General features: G+C 39.3%; 1 protein-coding gene across 1 annotated transcript in view; it reads right to left on the minus strand.

The window, feature by feature from the left end:
- Positions 1 to 850: 850 nt before the first annotated feature.
- The window catches only part of LOC136884169 (uncharacterized), a 168172-nt gene continuing 148122 nt past the window's right edge, over positions 851 to 20900 (minus strand). Inside the window, exon 11 of the mRNA XM_067156206.2 lies at positions 851 to 4362. Coding sequence (XP_067012307.2) covers positions 2281 to 4362 — 2082 coding nt within the window. The 3' untranslated portion in view covers positions 851 to 2280. The remainder of the gene's footprint in view (positions 4363 to 20900) is intronic.

The raw sequence follows: 20900 nt of genomic DNA on the forward strand, positions 1-20900 counted from the left end.
AGTTCTGTCTAGCAGAGGGATTAGCAGGGACTTCTCACAACTTGCTGCATACATTCTGTCTCGTACTCTACATTGTTTACAAATGTTTATAAATGTGACAGAAGAAACAAAGGGACTGTAAGAAATAAGACCATTTGACTTTAAGACGATAAGATATCAGGATAAAAATCTTAATTGACATTTCTCTACTTGGTAGTTGGTACTCTTACTTTTGTACTTCCTGGTCATGAATGTCAGTCTCCATGTTAAGAAACAGTGTCGATCACAACATAAACATCACAGTCAAACAAACTCTACTCGGAGAGAAGTCAGAGTTCATGAAAATGACCAAAAATCGCAAAATATCTCTGTCAGAGAATATCACAAGAAATCTACCCAAAGATGTTTCAAAATAGGCCTTCTCTGCCAGAGTAGTTTAAGGAGACTTTACAAAAATTAAGATAAATATACAAGTCCTATGATAATTACTTATACAATTACTCTAAATGCAATGATCAAGGCATGACAGCTATTTTTTAAAAAATCTCAAAATACAAGGATTGGTTCTTTAATAGTGACCAGGGAAAAAACTCTTGTCTCTCGCCCATATCACATGGTAAGTTATTACCTAATCTACTTCATAGCACAGGACTCTCCCAACCAGGAAAGAGCGGCCTGTGAGGTGGCGGTCTAAGTGTTCTTGATAGGTGAACAGCACAAATGGATCGAGATTGAATGTGCCCATAGCTGTGACATAAGGCCTTTGTGAAGCGTACAGGGAATCAAAAGAGTTTCCTAATGGAACAGTGGCTGAAAGCCTCGACAGAATCCAACGTGCCTTAGCCGCACAGTGCTCGTGTCAGTGAAGATGGCGTCCTGGTTGTTGGCATGCTGCTAGTTTGATTCTGAAGATGAAAGAACCGCTTCACGGTATCAGATTCCGACTCTGTTCCAGACTTTCTTCAGGTAGTAGACTGCTCCATGCGCACCATGTAGAGAGCAAGAGCCACGACAGGTATTCTAAACCTTCTGCCGATGGGGCGTACACAATGCTGGTGACTACATAATGGAATATACAGGAGGTATCTCTGTTGTATCACTTATAACAAACTACTTGCCGCTATTAAAGTACCAATCCTTGTTTTTTTATTAACTTTAAAAACAATACATATAAATTACAAACTTGATTACTGTTAAATAACATGTTTTAATAATCTTCAATGAAAATTCGTTTTTTATTTAATCTTGTAAGTTTTAGGCCTTGAACGATGGCAGTCACAAAATATACAGAACAATAAAACATACACGAAGGATCTGTCATGAGTGGCATACGACAACAATCCACACACATCTGCTACATTGTAAATAAAACAGAAGAGCACCCTGGTAGCCACAAGATGTCCACCAAGTACTATAAGAAGGAGAGTCCTAATAGAATATTTGGTCTTTGTGATGTTTCTTCATTATTATACAAGGTCTAGTCATTTAATTCCCAGAGGGGCATTGCTATGGGACGTTTCAAACATTTGGGTAGTTTTCCCAACATACAGTGATGATGAAGTGTACCTTGACTACCCGGTGTCCACTTCAAAGCCAGAAACGATCGCAAAAGTCTGTTGGACTATCCGCAGACACAGTCAAATGCTTCATGCAGCTTTTACATCGAAGTTTTGATCAGTGGCAAAATAACCTGACTCAATGGTTTCTGGCCCTAGTACTACATTCTCCCTATTTGCCCAACCTTGCATCAAGCAACTTCCCCTATTCCCAAGACTGATGGAGTGAAGATTACAGAAGGTGGAGGAAATTTTAACTTAATCACAGTCTGTTTTGACTACGCTGTGAGAAAACTACCTGAATGTTGGAATCTATGTCTAGCCTCAAACGAGACTACAGTGATGATAGAGGCCAATGATGTCCAAGATATACAATGAAATGCAGTATTTATGAGATCAGTCTGGGAATTTATTGACTTCACCTTGTATTCTCCTGATCATTGCTTAATCATTTTCCAGTTTTCTGATCAGTCAAACCAGTCACAACCCTGCACTGCCTAAACAAGAAAAATGTACACATGACTTAAATGCCTTAATTAGGCTTATTACACAAGACAAAGTGCTGCTATGTATGGAAATTATACCAAACTTTGTCATGTTATGCTGTAAGTACTCGAACAATTCCAATAGGTCTCTATTATTCGTGACATTCCCGACAACTCCCAGATATTCTCATTCCTGAGAAGGTGTCCTATAAACACCCTTTCAGCATATAACACATACTAAAAGCTCTAAATACAAATCATTAATTCCGAGACTGCATTGCCATTAATCTAGGAGAATGTCTGCGTGGTGTAGGTGAACAGACTGAACTCAAGTAGGGCACTGCTCTCAATGGAGTTACCATCCGACGGTTACTGCAATCAGCCGACAACAGTAGTTTCTGTGGAGTTCTCCCAAACTGAGTGGGAGACTTGACGATGAGGGGCTTCTTGATGTAGGGAGTTTCCCGTGGAGTCCGGTAAACACTGCTGGGAGGAACAGGATTCAGTGCAAAATGTGACATAGGTGAGTTCACATCTATTCTGTTACAGTCTTTGAGAGGAGAAACAGAGACCTTCTGCATTTTGGGAGTGCACACATCATAAATTATTTCTTTCAGATTAGGAGGGATAGCAATTTGGGGTGAATATTGGTTAACAGGTCTGTCCAGAGGAAGTGTGTTGGGTTGCAACTGAATGTTTGGTGAGTTAGCATTCTCTTTTCCAGTTGTCCTGTATCTTGGTGGAGCTGTGAGATTGATCTTATTTATCAACTGAGAGTTGGAAGACTTTTCTCTTAAACTGATACTCTTCTTCAGAGGCTTTTCCTGTGTTGTCGCTGGAACTTTATGCTTGGAGTGAGCTCCTTTTGGGCTCTGATATCTCTTCCTGGGAGAGCCTATCTTCTTAGGACTATTCTTCACTAACTCTGGAGAAGTGACAGATGAACCTACCTGACCCCTGCGCAGCTCTCCATCACCGTCTCGTGAATGATGACGAACAGTCTCTGCATCGTGCAAGTGAGAGGATTTCATACGAGAATGGCCATCGTCCGACGAAGGTTTCAACTTGGCATCAAACAAGCGCATCCTCTCCAACACCATCCCAGCATTTTGACTTCTCAATTTGGCCACAGACTCTCTCCCAGTAACGGGAGCCTCGTCTGGTGCACTCTTCGTACTGAAGTAAGATTCTGCTGTCTGCCATTCCTCTGATCTTCCTGGTTCTAACAAATTAATGTCCACCTCGGTTTTAGTTTCTAAAGGGTTATAGTCTGGGTGGTAGATGTTCATGTAACTCGCAGACCTTTTTACATCATTCCTGAGTTTTCTGTTCAATGCTGCCAATTCTGAACCGTGAAAGGAAGCAGCTCGACGCACATGACTTCGTAGAACGGGACCTTCAGAGAGACTGTAGAGTTCTCTTAAAAGATCAGATTTCACCTGCTGAGAACTGTTCTCTCCATCATGTATTCTTTGGTTGCACAGACTGTATAAAATATCACTGCAGCTACTGCTCTTTGGCACTTGGTCATGTTTGAACGCCAGATGGATTCTTGAACTGTCGGGGACTCTCAGGGGGCTAGGTTGCGGCAGACCACTATGGACTGTATTTGGCTTTCCTCGTTTGAGGCTATTACGATAGAATGGCTCTCTGGAGTTCATAATGTGCACGATGTCAGGCCTGGTGGACACGTGCCACGACAAATTTCTTGACACCTTAGGACTAGGTAGAGGCTTAGCGTTCTCTTTCGATCTTCGCCTGATGGTGCCAATCTTCCGAGCGCTGGGCGACCGTATGACTTTCTTCTCCCCACTGTATCGGATCTTGAGTGATCTGCTCAAACGTCTGGCTAACTGGTCCGTTGATCCATCATCGAATTTGACAGACTCCTCCAGAGTCTTCTCGTAAGCATTCTGAACCTTTTCTGCAGTACTGATGTCATCTGCGTTATTCACCAGGTCCAGCACAGAAATTGGCTCATCACCATCACCACCACCGGAAGCAATATTCCCAAATTCCTCCGATATTTTGTTTTCGATAGCTGATACTCTATTCTTGATGGCTTCGTACTCACTCTTGGGAATTCGTACAAACTCGTCTGAGTCTGTAGTATCCAAACTGACACAGTTATCGGACAGATCAACTTCGGCCTCCGGGGGTAGAAGGTGATAAGATCCGTGAGAAGTATCAGCATCTGATGTAAAAGGAGAGTCCATAGTTCTCCTCCTCCCCCAAGGTCCGGAACTCCAGCGCCATTCCATAGAACTGTGGCCAGCACTGTCCGAATGGCCACTAGTGTCTGAAGCACCACGGTTAGCCAGCACCAGATCATCCCTGAGTTTCTGTAAAAGCAAAAACAAAATCTTTTGATTACACTGTTATGGAATTGTAAAAGAACGGAAGTACACAGGGATGCAACAGATAATAGAAAATACAGGTGTGAAGAGGCAAATGACTGTCCTACTTCGGTTTTCGAGACATTGCATGATGCAACTCTGACTCTGGGTGAAGTGAGACATGTTTTGGCTGTTATGTAATCTATATATCTAATTATGTAGCTTATGGGAAATTATGAAACAATGACTGCACCTATGATGGTGCAAAATGTCTGATTTGATTAGTTATTAACTCAAGAAGTTTGTTTGTTTAGAAATTTAAAACATAAAAAATTTAAAATATTAATATTTAACATTCTTGATTAAACAACATTGACCACACAGACGCAAACGTTCTCTTTGTCCATTTGTAACGACTGTGGTTTGTTGTTCAAACAGTAAATCTAACAAACCAGTTCGCAATGTGAATTAGTGAAATAAAGTAAAAAGTTTTATTTGGTTATGTGAATCTCAATGCCGATAGAGAACTATTTTTGCAAAATAATAGTATTTTTTTTTTTTTTTTTTTTTTTTTTTTTGCTAGGGGCTTTACGTTCCTACCGACACAGATAGGTCTTATGGCGACGATGGGATAGGAAAGGCCTGGGAGTTGGAAGGAAGCGGCCGTGGCCTTAATTAAGGTACAGTCCCACCATTTGCCTGGTGTGAAAATGGGAAACCACGGAAAACCATCTTCAGGGCTGCCGATAGTGGGATTCGAACCTACTATCTCCCGGATGCAAGCTCACAGCCGCGCGCCTCTACACGCATGGCCAACTCGCCCGGTAATAATAGTAGTGTAGTCCATAATAAGTAGGGTTACAGGCTGCGCGTTTTGAACTTAACGGGAACATTTTTAGAACAGATGTGTTGCAAATAACTATAACGGTCGAGCAGGCAATTTAAAGTTCTGAAAAAAATCAATTAAATTGTCTTCTTTGTATTAGTGATGGGATATTCGATTCATTTGATTCCATTCACATTAGTGAATCGATACAGTGATCTGATTCACGGCTCATTAGTCATCGTTCCTACTGTTTCTATGTGGTGTGTAATGTTAAGACAACAGCAACAACATTCAATGCTTGCTGCTGCCATCTGTTCGTCATTCTATGAACTGCTTTCCTATGCGTCATCCAACTTTGAGAGTCAGACTGAGGTTTCTCCTGCAGCCACCTCTCCACATCAAGTGACAACTCCATTAAATAAGTTTATAGAATTAGACGAAAAAACATACAATCATCAATGATCTGCATTTAGAGCTGTGGCCCAGGTGGGAGATTCCCTATCAATTGTTTGCCTAATCATCTCTTAAATGATCTGAAAGAACATGGAAACGTTCATTATATTCATGGTAAGTACAGTACATAATCTAGATACTAAAAAATTGATGAAAACTAAAGTCAGTCGGTCCGGCCATTCTATCCGGCCGATTTCCTTAATTTTTTTTAAAACTGAAAGGTATTCATGCACAGATTTGTCATCGGGTACTATAAATCACTTAACTTCCGCCTTCCTCAAATTATTTTATTTTTTTCTCTTTTTTGTCTCTTTGAAGCAATCATACCTTTGGTTCTAATTGAGGTACGGAGTTCGTTTTGGCCTAAGAACACTCAGTGGATCAGGCTCTTTCCTTTCAGCTATTATGCATTCAAATTGGTCGATTCTGAGGAAAGTTATGAGTGCACATTCAATCTGACGTCTCATTTCTTCAACATTTTTCCTCTCACCATTGCACATTCAAAGAGTAAAAAGCTCAGCGCGTAGTGTCAGCCGCCTTGGGAAGGAACTCCCGCTACTGCATATTCAAACAGCAAACAGCTCGACGCGTAGTGTTCTTCCAAGGAGCGTTTACTCAGCCGCCTTCGGGCGTGAGAAAGTTTGTTGTTACATGGACTATAAGATGCTGTTTCACATGAAGATGTAAACATTTCATTTTTGTGAGTAGTTTCACTTCTTTGAATAGATTATGGGTGTTGGTAGGAAGATGAAGAATGCTAAGCGGATGTATGAAAAAAGGAAATTGGAAAATGGCAAGCAATTCCATACGGAGTGCAACTTGATTACGTGTGGTCCTTCTACAACAACAAAAAAAAGGACAACTTCTTGTGCATGAGAATTTTTCAGTGACGCGTGGTCCTTCAAATATAAACAATTTTGAAGTGATTCCTATTATTGGTGATGGTAATTGTTTATTCCGCACAATTTCATATTGTTTATATGGAAATGAAGTAAAGACATTGAAATACGCTCAATTGTTGTAGACAATATTACCAAAAAGTGGCTTGCATATCGGAATTTTATTATTGGTGACGAGTCGTATAGACAAAATATCACTAACGTTGCTGATTATAAATGTGTAATGATTGGTAATGGACAGAAAGGTGGACATGCTGAACTTCACAGTGCGGGTGAGTTGTTTTCTGAGCATATCTTCAGAGTTCACAGGGAAAATAGTGATGAAATAACGGATTACGGTTCTGGCCACATGATTCATGACTTATTATTTACTGGGGATTTGGACAATGGACATTATAATATCTTGGAAAAACACCAACCCAACAATACAGCTCTTACTCCTGAAGTTCAGAGGCTTAAACGTAAAGCCACTTTAACTGGTCGTCGTGAGTCAACTGCTAAGTCTGTAAGACAGCGTAATCAAAAAATTGACAGTCTGAAATTTAATACTGCTTCAAGGTGTGCTGTTTCACATTTTATTCCAAATGTAAGGTCTTTTTCTGTAGGTGATCTTCAAGAGGTTTGTTAATATTGCTCTGCACTGTATTTTAAATCCGAGAGGAATACAGCAGGACGCTTCACTCTCTGTTGTTATGATGTAAAAGTAAAACTTCCACCTATTACAATTGTTGACAAACTGGAACAGTTGTTCACTGGTAGTGATGGAAAATCCAAAAACTTTAAGACAGAATATTCGGCAGTACAATAACACAACGTCATTTGTTTTGTTTGGTGCAAAAGTTGACTTACCACCAAACTATGGTCCTTACACTCGGTATGGTTCATCATCGAATTTCAACATTATACCCTAATGATGGGCAAAGTGCTTCACATGGTTAGTTATATATTCTTGACTTCGCCAAAGCTAATGAAGTACGAATATCCCATGAAGCTAACCTAAATTTGACCAAAGAGACGCTTACAGATTTGAATGATTTGTTGAATAAATTTAATCCTCATGTTCGTTCATACAAGACCATGCATCAGAAGGTCAGAGAGGAAGAAGTTCTTGCTCAGAAAGAAAATCGTCCTCGACTCAATTTTGTTATGCGGTTCTACCATGAACCATCTGCAGATAAGTGACATTATAATGATCCAACAAATTCTGAAATTGCTGCTGTGTTTGAAACAGCTGATGGAGCGCCACCTTCTCACAGACATATTACAGTATATGAAAAGGAAGGCGGATTGCAGAAAATAGATTATGATAGTATGCATTGCGATCCTCTGAGTTATACTTTAATTTGGCCCTGTGGTGAACCTGGTTGGCATATAGATATGCTTATTCAGGGTGTACATCGGACACCAATAAGGACGACTGTTACTATGCGAGAGTATATTTTATATACAATTGCAGTGAGAGGAGGTGGTCCTTTTGGTGCCTTCAATCCTGTCATAAATGCTGGAAAACTTACTCAACAACTTTTTGTGGACTATTATTGCCGTATTGAAGGGGACAGGCTAAAATACATTCGGAGGGAACAAACTAAATTGCATGTAGAGACATACGTACGGTTAGCAGATGCTGTACGTTTGAGAGCTGAACAGGAGAATTTGAGAGTAGGTAGGATGGTAGTTCTGCCTTCTTCGTTCATTGGCAGTCCAAGGAATATGATGCAGAATTACCAGGATGCTATGGCAGTAGTCAGAAAGTTTGGGAAACCCGATCTATTTATCACATTCACCTGTAACCCTGCATGGCCCGAAATAAGAAATAGTATTCATCCTTGGGAGACACCAAATAATCGACCGGACATTGTGGTACGAGTTTTCCATGCTAAGGTGCAAGAATTAATACGACTAATTTATAAAGTGGAAATCTTTGGAATAGTTAAAGCGTTCTTGTACACCGTGGAATTTCAAAAACGTGGGCTGCCTCACATTCATTTCTTACTAACCTTACAAGATAATTCGAAATTTAGGAACACAGAGGACATAGATAAAGTTGTATCAACTGAAATTCCTCATCTTTCTAATAAAGAACTCTATGAAATGGTTAAAGCTCATATGGTACATGGACCATGCGGTCATCTTAATCCTTACTGTGTGTGTATGCAAGATGGTAAATGTAAAAAGGATTTTCCCAAATCATTCAATAAGGAAAAAAGGATAATGTTAATGGCTATCCCCTTTACCGATAGAGAGAACGGTAGAACCATAACTAAACGTATTCATGGAGAGTATATTGAAGTAACCAATCAATTCACTGTTCCGTACTATCCATACCTTTTGCTTTATTTCCGTGCTCATATAAATGTTGAGATCTGTTCAAGTGTGCGTTCGATCAAATATGTGCATAAGTATGTCTATAAAGGTCATGATTGCTGTAACATCCAAGTAGCTGTGGAAGATGATACCGTTACTCATGATGAAATTAATGTATTCTTGAATGCTCAATATGTTGGGCCAAGTGAAGCTGCTTGGAGAATGCTTGCATATCCTATGCACGATCAGTCACATACTATAGTTCGATTACCAGTTCATTTGCCTCACTCTCACAACGTTTACTTCAAGAATGATTCTCCTGAGGAAGCATTGATCCAAGCTGAGTTACGTATGACACATATAGTTGCATGGTTCAAACTGAACAGCAATCCTGTGATAAGAAGTCCTTATATTTACCCTGACACCCCAGTTCACTATGTATGGAGTAAGAATGAATGGCATAAATGTAAAATTTATACTAGAACCATAGCATATCGAAGAGGAAGTGCGACATCTTCTCCGTTCACCCTTAAGAGAGCTCAAGAGGTTGGTGGGACACCCGCTTGGTGGCAGCACAGGCGATTGCGATGTCAACAGAGACCCTTGGCCATTAGCCCGTGTTGTATTTGACTTCAGATGTAGTAATTTTTATTGCTCATTATTGTCGCTGTCAGAGATGTTTCGACAGTTTGCGTTATTAGTGTATTCACGATTGAGTTTTGTGAGAAGGATTATGTTTTAAATACATCGGTCTTTGTCGCTATTGTGCTATAAGGCAACGTATATCAGTGCGGGAGGAAACTATCACATCATGCCCTCGTGTTTTGTACCCAGCTGCAGATCTGGATATGACCGTCTTCAGGTAGGCATTTCTTTAGGCCCCCTAAACAGTGGTGTTTTACTGAAATGGGAGAAGGCTATCCATAGAAAAGACCGAAAATTAACTCATAACTGTTTCGTTTGTGACATTCATTTTTGCGATGACTTTCTAGTAAAAGTAGACTCGTTTATGGTGAATGGTGAAAGAGTAGGGATACCAAGACAGCGCTGGAAATTAAAACCAGAAGCATTTCCTCACATATTTCCAAATCTACCCAAGTATATTTCTAAGGCAGTTAAGAAACGCAACTCCCCCACGAATAAGCAATCCACACAAAGAGATTTCTCTAATAAAAGTCCTGAACAGATCGTAAATTTCAGTGATAGTGATCAACCTGTATGCTCAGTAGTTGAAGATGGCTCTAATGACGCAGATGCTAGGAAAACAATTGCGCTATTAAAGAGGAGATTGAAGAATTAGAAACGTAATTTCATTAGAACGCAAAATCAACTCAATGTCGCTAAAGCTTATATACATTTGCTTGAAAAAGACATTTCTGATATAAAATCAAAGAGAAATTTCACTGAGTCAAAACAATTCGGTTCTCTCAGCAAAAAATAGAAAATTATAGTCGATACAATGTTAAAGAAATGTCAAGCGAAAAGTAAAAAAGGAATGAGATATAGTGATGAATTTCTTCTTGATGTACTTCTTTTAAAAATAAAGTCTCCCAAGGGTTATCGGCACTGTTTAAATCATGACTTGCTGCCTTTGCCTTCTGAATCCCACTTGAGAAATTTGGTGAAGGGCCTAAAATGTTCAAACGGCATAAATGAGCATGCTACCGCTGCCGTAGCAGATTTTTTAATGGAAAGGAGGAACATGAATGCTTAGGGATGTTGATATTTGACGAGGTGAAGTTACCAGAAGAAATTTGCTTTAACTCAGAATCGTTGCAAGTGAATGGTTTTGTTGATTTAGGGAATTTTACTGAAGATAAAAGCAAGGGTCAGTTGGCAAATCATGCTCTAGCTTTTATGTTTGTTCCTATTCTATATAACTGGATGCTAGCCGGAACGCCACCCCTGGTGATATAATTGCAAACATTCTCATTCAAGTCATCATACAATTAGAGCAAGTAGGTGCCCAAATCATTGGTTTCACATCGGATGGTAGCCAGTCGAATAAAAAGTTGTGGAAATGCTTAGGAATATCTGGTAACATAAAGAATCTGAAGTGTTATATTTCCAATCCAGCTGACTCCAACAGAAAATTATGGGCATTTTCAGACGCGCCACATATATTTAAATGTGTAAGAAATCATTTTCATGACAAAGGACAGGTTAATTATAATGGCAATATTGTTGATTATTCATTCTACAGAAAATTTTATGAATGTGACTCGTCTCCTGACATTTCCGGATTGAAAGTTTGCTACAAAGTGACCTCTGCTTACTTGGATCCTAATTCGTTTCAGCGAATGAATGTAAGACTGGCATTTCAACTATTCAGTAGATCAGTCGCTAATGATATAATATTCTATCGGGGTATTAAAACACAGGGTTTAGAAGACAGTAAACAAACGGAAATTTTCACAAGCGATTTAAACTGTCTGATTGACGCATTAAATTTGTCTATTCCCACTCAAGCACTGTATAAAGGATCACAGGCACATGAAACAATTAAATGGCAGAATGTTCTCAGAGATACTCAAAATTCATTCGCTTCACAAAGGACACTGGAGTTTTTAAGAGTTACCGTGGAAAGTACCTTAGAAGTGTCTGAATATTTGTGGGAACACAATTATAGCTATGTTTTGACAGGAAAATTTAATCAAGATCCCCTAGAATGTCATTTCGGTATCCTGCGATCACTAAGTTGTGACGATCATCCGTCCACTATTGACTTACTATATTTACACACATTGCAGTCTATTTACGTACCGTCTAAACTTGCCTTATCATTTGGCGGAAACTGTGAGTACAGAGCTGAATCCCCATTGACGTCTCTTGTTAATCAAATGCGTATTCTTGCAAGAGAAATTGAAAGTAAAAATCGTGCAGTGAAGACACAAGCTGTAGATGAAATCATGGAAAAAATTGTGAACATCGAAAATGACATTCAAATACCAGACTGGGAAAACAGTTTACCTGAGTTAAGTGGGAGGAATTGTATCAAAGAGTACTTAGTGTATCGTTTAGCCGGATACATAGTGATGAATATTTCTAAAGTGATTCAGTGCGATTTATGTCGTCCTTTCCTTTTCGGCAAGCCGACTGATAGTGTGCCTGCTTCCCTAACACTAATTAAAAATTACGGCTCAATGCAAAGCGCCACATATCTCACATATGCGTCGGAAAGTGTTTATAATGTGTTGTTGCGGAAAAGCTATCATGTATGGATAGTTTATGGGGTGATACTTTCTTCGAGTGCTTGGATAAATGAGATGTTATTAAAGTGAAGTCATCGCAGTAGGGGTGCTGTGAAGATCATGTGCTGTGTTTGCTACCAAAACTCGTATTTCACTACTTGAAATGTCGATTCTTCTTCCGCACGAAGGAGATAAGAAGGGAGCTGGTTATTTCGAAGGCAGTGAAATCATCCAGGAAATATTCCAAAGTGTCCAGCAGATGAAATCATTTTCAAACGTAATTTGCATGCTTGAGTTTCTTAGTAGATTTTGAAGTAGTAGTCCCGATAATGCCTCTGTTATCCTCTCGCTCAGACATCACTGTGGATGGCAGTGCCATCTGTGCGGAGGTCCACGGTAACTCGTGAAGACGTCGCACTTCCTCTTCGATACGCTATGCTAGAACTATAGGCCGAATGTACAATGTTTCACCTTCTGATTCAGAGCGATATCATTTACGTCTATTATTGCTACATGTGGTAGGAGCCACCTGTTTCGAAGATTTGAGGACTTATAAAAATGTAATGTACCATACTTTCAAAACAGCCGCCACAGCACGAGGGCTAATATTGAACGATATTGAATGGCAACGTGGTCTAGAAGAGGCCTCTTCCTTTCAAATGCCGTATCAGCTTCGACAGTTATTTGCCTACATATGCATATTTCACTCACCTTCAAATGCTTCAAATTTATGGAATGCCTTCAAAGAGGCTATGTCCAAAGATTTCCTAAAATCATACACACCCGAAATAGCTTACCAGTTAGTTATGCAAGACATTTCCACTACACTAAAATTACATGGTTTTTCTCTTTCGTCTTTCAATTTACCTAAGGTTGAGGCTCCCCCTGAAAATGAAGAGGAAACTCGGGAGGAAATCACAGTTGGTGAACTAACACAGATGAGGGCTACAGCTAATGAAGAACAACGGGTTGTTATTGACGAAATTCTTCACTTACTCCTGAATAATGATGCATCTACAACTGACTGCAAGGCATACTTTTTGGATGGACCAGGCGGTACTGGAAAGACTTTTGTGTATCGGTGTTTAATCCACAGTTGCATTAATTTAGGAATACAAGTCATTTCTGTAGCCTGGACTGGAATTGCTGCTATGTTGCTTCCTCATGGTTGTACAGTTCACAGCCGATTTAAATTACCTCTAAATTTACATGAACATTCTGTATCAGGTTTCAATGTGAACAGCAAAGAGGCTAATATTATTCGTTCTGCTAAGCTCATCATTTGGGATGAAGCTCTCTGCTAGTTGCTTTACGTCGCACCGACACAGATAGGTCTTATGGCGACGATGGGATAGGAAAGGGCTAGGAGTGGGAAGGAAGCGGCCGTGGCCTTAATTAAGGTACAGCCCCAGCATTTGCCTGGTGTGAAAATGGGAAACCACGGAAAACCATTTTCAGGGCTGCCGACAGTGGGGTTGGGATGAAGCACCCATGGCAAACAAATATTCTTTAATGTGTATAGACTGGTTACTGAAAGATATCATGGGTAATGAGGTACCTTTCGGTGGAAAAATTATCATACTAGGAGGAGATTTCCGACAAGTATTACCTGTTGTTCCCGATGCATCAAGAGCTGCTATAGTGTTCGCCTCTGTGGCCACTTTTCAAAATTTTTAAACTTCACAAGAATATGCGAGCTAACACGGATGAATCTGAATTTGCAGGCTTCCTCTTGAAAATCGTTAATGGTGATTACCCTTCTAATGATGACAACTTTATCGACTTGCCTTCTTCGATAATTTCAAATGCAGATATCGTCACTGAAATTTATGGCAAAAATTTCTTTTCATCCTCTCATGACACTTTCAATCTCTCCACGACTGCAATTCTTGCACCGAAAAATGAACATTGCCACGAAATTAATTGGGTAGTTTCAGATCTACTTCCAGGAACTTCAAGATCTTACACGAGTGTGAATACATTGGTAACTGAAGAAGAAAGTGAAGTTTTGCAGTTTCCCATTGAATTTTTGAACAGCCTTGAGATGAGTGGTCTACCTCCCCATGTGCTGATTTTGAAAGAAGGTGCTATTGTAATGCTCCGTAGGAATTTCAATGCAAGTAAGGGATTACTGAACGGGACGAGGCTAATAGTTAGAAAAATGTACGACAATATCATAGATTTAGAAATAGTAACTGGTTTAAACAGTGGGGAGCGAATACTACTACCTCGGGTAGATTTGTCACCATCCGACACTACAATGCCCTTCTCTTTTAAACGACGGCAATTTCCTATTACATTAGCATTTTGTATTATGATAAACAAAGCGCAGAGTCAAACGCTTCGAGTTGGAATCTATTTGCCTGATCCTGTTTTTAGCCACGGACAATTGTATGTTGCTTTATTCCGAGGGAAAACATTTAAAGATGTAAAAGTAGAAATTAAACCTAAGGGTCAACGTTGTCTGGAAGGAAGTGTTGTGAAATAAATGTTATAAACTATTACATAATTTTCATTCCAATAATCCAAAATAATGCTGCGGAGCAGCACGGGTGCTCTAGTATAAAATAAATAAATTAAAAAATGAAATGCAGGAAAAAATAAGTACTTGTGCAGTATTATATTACAGTACAAAACTTATGTAGTTAATAATAATAATAATAATAATAATAATAATAATAATAATAATAATAATAATAATAATAATAATAATAATAATAATACAGGAATAACTGACATAACTCAAATTTTATACACTAATTGTGGTTTTCCACAGTTCTCTCTGAAAGTCGCAACTCCATCATACATACAGAATTATATGTAAAAATACCTGTGTTTACAATAAGTAGCCGATATATATTAAATATAAATTAAATAATTTTCTTTACGTCGCACCAACACAGATACATCACATGGCGAAGATGGGATAGGACAGTGATAGGAGTGGGAAGGAAGTGGCCGTGGCCTTAAGGTACAGCACAATCGTTTGCCAGGTGTGAAAATGAGAAAATACAGAAAACCATCTTAACGGCAGCCGATGGTAGGATTCGAACCCACCATCCCCCGAATACAAGATCATAGCTATGTGACCTTAACCGCAAGGCCAACTCGCTCAGTCATATTTCAAATATGCCTTCTTTTATCAGCAGAGGATTTTTTAAATCGTCATATTTTGTATAGGCTACGCGAGATGTACAGTAGCCCGCTGGTTTTCTGATTCAACATCTTTTTATTTAAGCCAACGCATCAGTCGGCTCACTTACTCACTGTCCACGTACACTGGTGATCTCTCGATTCGATTATTAAAATATTGTGCAATGATGCGACATACGAACCGAGAGAATACAGAGTGGTTCTTCCCAATATAAAACAGACAATTTCAAGTGGTCATGAGCATGACTCATAGGGTAGGCTACAAAGCTGAGTTGAATTAATTGTCGAATGTCAACTAAGTTATAAAAACACTTATTCATTAAACTAATAAATAGAATAACCAAATAGCCCACCTACTTACTAGATTGGAATTATGTTTTGACTACCTTTTTAATACTGCAAGTAAATCCATCTATTATTTAAACCTCCCTGTAAGAAGAGGAGAGTGAATACAAGTGGATATTACTATGAAATGAGCTGAGCGCGAGAGGCATAAGATTCTTTCAGTGCGTGTTGTGTCTCAATGATCCGCGATTGCATACGATTGTTTCAGCGTGCCATGGCTCTTTATGTCTTGCTGCAGACGAACCCGCCAATGTGCAGTGTGCGTGTTGTGTCTCAATGATCTGTGATTGCGTACGATTATTTCAGCGTGCCATGGCTCTGTATGTCTTGCTGCCGAGGAAGTTCAGCTCCCCGCCAATGTGCAGTGCGCGTGTTGTGTCCCAATGATCCGTGATTGCGTACGATTATTTCAGCGTGCCATGGCTCTGTATGTTTCGCTACAGCACAAGTTCGGCTCCCTACCAATGTCCAGTGCACTGATAATGAACTGTGTGTGAGTTGTCTCCCACTGATCCGTGATTACACCACTCAGCACTGTCTGTTGCATGTCAGCCGAATCGAGTGGCGTGAGGTTGCTGTTCCTGTCAACAGATTCACTCAGACGCATGAATGTTCGATACACATCATACATTTAGAAGCCAACACTATTTCACACTGGTACATATGTGTAACACTGACAAGAAGAAAGAGTGTAAGCTGTAGTGCAGTATTCTCATTCTAACTATGCTGTTTTCTTTCAATCATTTGCTGCATTCAGTGACATAATTGAAAAGTCTTCATTTTCCTTTAGTCTAATTAATGCATGACTGTACTATGTTCCTGAAACATGCTTGAATTAATGATTTTCAATTATAAAAGTGTGTACTATTTTAAATAGCTTTGGACAAGTCAGTACAGGAACAAATAAAAATACCTATTATCATCAACAATGCTATAGGCAATTGAGGGCAGAATTTGGCAGAATTTGTTTATTCTTGGGCAACTGTAGGTTTCATTCAGTGGTGTGAAGAATCCAGAAGATTTCAAGTTGCTATTCAAAATACAAGTGGAGAAGGCCGACAAGATGATGGAGCAAATAAAAAAAAAAAACAGAAATATTATTGAAAAGCTCATTTAACAATGCAAATTATGTATGGTACACGCAGAAGCGGTGTTATAAGACTTCTTCCATTAACTTTAATTTTCTAATTGTGTTCTGTACTTCAAACCATACAGAGAATTGTTACATTGATTCTGTTTTCTTCACAGTTATTATAGCATTCTTTCACTCTGGCAGTTCTGCATGTTGTGTATGAAGGTGTGAGATGTGGTTCAGTATAAAGAGAACAATACTCTCTGGTTAACTGTGTTAGGTCTGATTCCTATTTTGTTATGTCTCAATTGTTGCCTCCTGGAACACAGCTGAAAGGTATTCTGTTCTATACTTTACCTATTCCTTAAATTTTTTTTGTTCTAATTTATTTACTTATTTTTAAATTGCCCAACAGGGAAGTGCAGCCCGAGGCTACTAGTTGACTATAATTGTTGTGAACCAACTTATCTGGCTGGTCATCTACAAACATGGCTGGCCAATGATACAGCCCAAGCATGAACGAACCAAACCACTTCATATTATTCCGTACCACACGGTGCATGCACTTATGAAAGTTATAATTTGTGAAGCTGAAACTTGCAGTTCAATCCTATTAGAGTTTCTCTTTCCAGTGATCAATATAGTAATGCTTCAAACCATTTGCTAATTTCTGAAATTCAATTGTCACATTTTCGACCCGCTATAACTTTGTCGCCAACGGGCCATACGGCATTATGATACCCCCACCACGGGCGCAGAGAGCACTTCCTACCATGGATATTTATAGTCAAACTGCCGATGTTTCAAGACATTTTCCAGCTTCAAATGACCTCCTTAGTAGGTCATTTGGTTTTGGAATAATTAATCGTCATCCAAATCATACACTTTTTATAGCCACCGAGGCCCAGTGAGTGTCATGCACAACATTTCAATTTCAATTTCCAAATCCTCAGACTTTCATAATTTACCACCACTGGTTTACAAGAAAGTAAATATTCCGTGAATTAATTAGTGAGGTGAGCAACGTATGTTCAATCACTCTGTGATAGACAAGTCACAAATCAAGTCATATATAGAAATTTAGGAACACACACCAGGATAAACACAACGATAGGTCAGTGTGAGAGGAGGAGACAAGGACCTTTTTGTTATTTGTTCTTATCTCCTCTTTCTACTGCTCCCTCAGTGACAGGATAAGTCGTACTCAGTGACAGATAAGTTTTCAAAAAGGAATATGGTATTTCAGCATCAACTCTTCACCAATTTTCTGCATATAAAAATGGAAGTCGCTTTGGAGCGATCTATAAAGGTATAAAAATATAGATGTGAATTAATGAGGCACTTCGAGGCATCTCGGAAACTTAAAACTCACTACCAGAGTAGCTGATAACCTCAGAATCACTAGAAAAATAAAAAATTCCCTAAAGTCCCCGAGGGAATCAAGCCGGGGGTGGTGTTAAAATTTTGGGCTCAGCATAAGAACTCAAGTATAAGCATTTCTTTCACCCAGTGGGGTATGTTTTTCTGAAGCTATGACCGATAGTTTCAACTGGCTTAAAATTTTCTTGAAAGTCTTAATTATTATCCACCCCCATTCCCTAAATCAAGATGGCAGATACAACCTACCAGGCGAGCTATAAAATTAAAAGTTGGCAAAATCATAGCTTTTAGCCTGCAACTGCCAGAAAAATTCCAAGATGTTCAAGTGCCTAACATTTTACACACCACCCCACCGTTTAAAAAAAATCAAAATATCGAGGCAATTTTAATGGTGGTGCAGATGTTTGTTTAAAGGTAATTGGTGGCTAAATGGTAAGTGGATCACACAATCATGGCCCAATTTGGAGTGATCTACAACTTTGGTCCTATGACTTTTTGTTGTATTTCGATCCCTTACATGTTAGATCGGTGGTTTCCAAATGGGCTCGAGGGCCACATTGGATTGCGGGCCGCACTTTAATAATAGGCCGATTTTCAAAAAATTCCGCAAATAACCTGCATCAATTGAAAGAAGGTTTAATTTTTAATTGCTTACCCTTTTGATGGCAGGCTGTAATATAGTGGTTGCATTAAGAATGCCAAGACAATTTTAACCCTCGTCTGGTGTTGTGAAAACTTTGGTACGTAAATGGCGTTGTGGGGTCGAAAATTATACCATAGAATGGATGACCACAAACACCTTTTAAGTTTCAAAAATAAATACATGTAAATTATGTTTCCTTATGCCTTTTGCATTACCTACAATGAGAAATGAATATCCTTACTGATTACAGATTGTGAGATAATGCACAATTGTTTTACTGCCACTGATTTTAAAAGAAAATCGCATTTCCATGAATTAAACTTAAATGAAAAGAAACGTTAAATGTTCACTGCTCCAAAGCAAATTCAAAAGTACATTTAAATATTATAGTATACAAAACCCGCCATTGCCCGGTCCCAAATCCGGAATGAGAAAGGAGAAGGATTTGCTGGTCTGGCACCCAGCTGTAAAACTGCCAACGCCGAGTGTTGGGCAGCGGGAAATAACCTGACTCCGTAAGGGGGCCAATGGCTTCGGGCGAATGAGCCCCTTTAGGTGAGGCGATGGTGCCCACAGTGGAGGAAATGCCACTGGAATCCATTATGCAGCGTCTGTTCTCCAGGTTAGGGGCAGCTGCACAAGCCATCTGTACTCCAGAGGAGCGGCCTCATTATCACCTCACTGGATCACATCCCGAGTTGTAATTCAGGACCTAGTCCCACACAGGTGACACCTTGACAGTCAACCATGGAAGGTCTTTTAAGGAATACTCCACCGGCTGAACCAAGAGTTCAGAGAAGGCAGCATTCGGATACATTAAGAATGCCAAGACAATTTTAACCCTCGTCTGGTGTTGTGAAAACTTTGGTACGTAAATGGCGTTGTGGGGTCGAAAATTATACCATAGAATGGATGACCACAAACACCTTTTATTTAAGTTTCAAAAATAAATACATGTAAATTATGTTTCCTGCCACCTGAAAGATACCGTGAAGTCGGAGGCATGGAAATACCCCAGTACCACATACACGAACGAGACAAAATCAAGAATCAAACCAAAGCAGATAACATACTTCTCTACACACAATATAAACTCACTCATGCAAACCGGTAAACTAAAAGTGATCACCGACATAACGGACCAACACAAAATTCTTATCATGGGATTACAGGAAATTAGAAACACTGACCAGGATGCCTTGGAATCTCAAGGGTACAGACTTTATAAAGGTATACCCGGGAAGAGAGTGATGAAGAATGTCCCACAATTTGGAACAGGATTTTTGGTCAGTCTTAGTAAACTCAGTTCAAGAATTCAGATCACAGTCTCCACGACTCTCAACGCTCACCTTAAAGGCATCTAATAAAATCTATACTATAATAAATGCCCATCCTCCCACTAATGATAAAAACAACTCCTCAAAAGACCAGGAGGAAACAGGAGAATTTTGGGACCTATTGGACCACACCATAGATAACATCCCCAAACACCATATAAAATTATTAACAGGCGACTTCAACGCTCAACTAGGCAGAGAAAGAAAATACCGTGACATCAACGGAAAAGGGCTAGCACACAAGAAAACAAATAAAAATGGAGAGAGACTTGTTGACCTGTGTAGAAACCATAATTTAACCTCAAAATCTACATGTTTTAAGAGGAAACCTCAAAAACTTAAAAAAAGGAAACACCCTGACTACATTAAAGGAGAATGGCAACTGGATCACGTCTGCATGGACAAATACCACCACCAAGAGATCTATAACATCAAAGTCCTCCGAGGAATAGACACAGGTTCAGATCACTACGCAGTTAAAATTAAAATTAAACTCACTCCCCAGAGGAGGCAACAAAAGCAAGCCCTTAAAACTAAAAGAAAAATAGATCCTACCTAGCTAATCAACAACAAAAATTACCAGAAAGCAACTGAAAAAATAAAAATCACAGACAAACTTGAAGACTTAGTACACAACCTTAAACAAATTGCAGAAGACCTGGCTCCAATTAAACCACATAAAAAACACCAATGGTGGAACAGTGAATGTGATGAACAACGGAGGAAAGACATCAGGCATGGCTATAACATCAGTCCCAAAAGACAGAAATATCCTATCAAAAGCTAGTAAAACAGAGAAAAGAAACTACCCAAGTCTTCAGAAGAATAAAAAGACAACATCATAGGAACACCCTGCAGTTAATTGAAGAACAATTCAATAAAACTCAATCAAGGGACTACTACAAAACCTTCAGAAAGCAGCTCCAAAAATATGAACCCCC

Source organism: Anabrus simplex, chromosome 12 (assembly GCF_040414725.1).
Source record: "Anabrus simplex isolate iqAnaSimp1 chromosome 12, ASM4041472v1, whole genome shotgun sequence".
Classification (NCBI taxonomy): domain Eukaryota; kingdom Metazoa; phylum Arthropoda; class Insecta; order Orthoptera; family Tettigoniidae; genus Anabrus; species Anabrus simplex.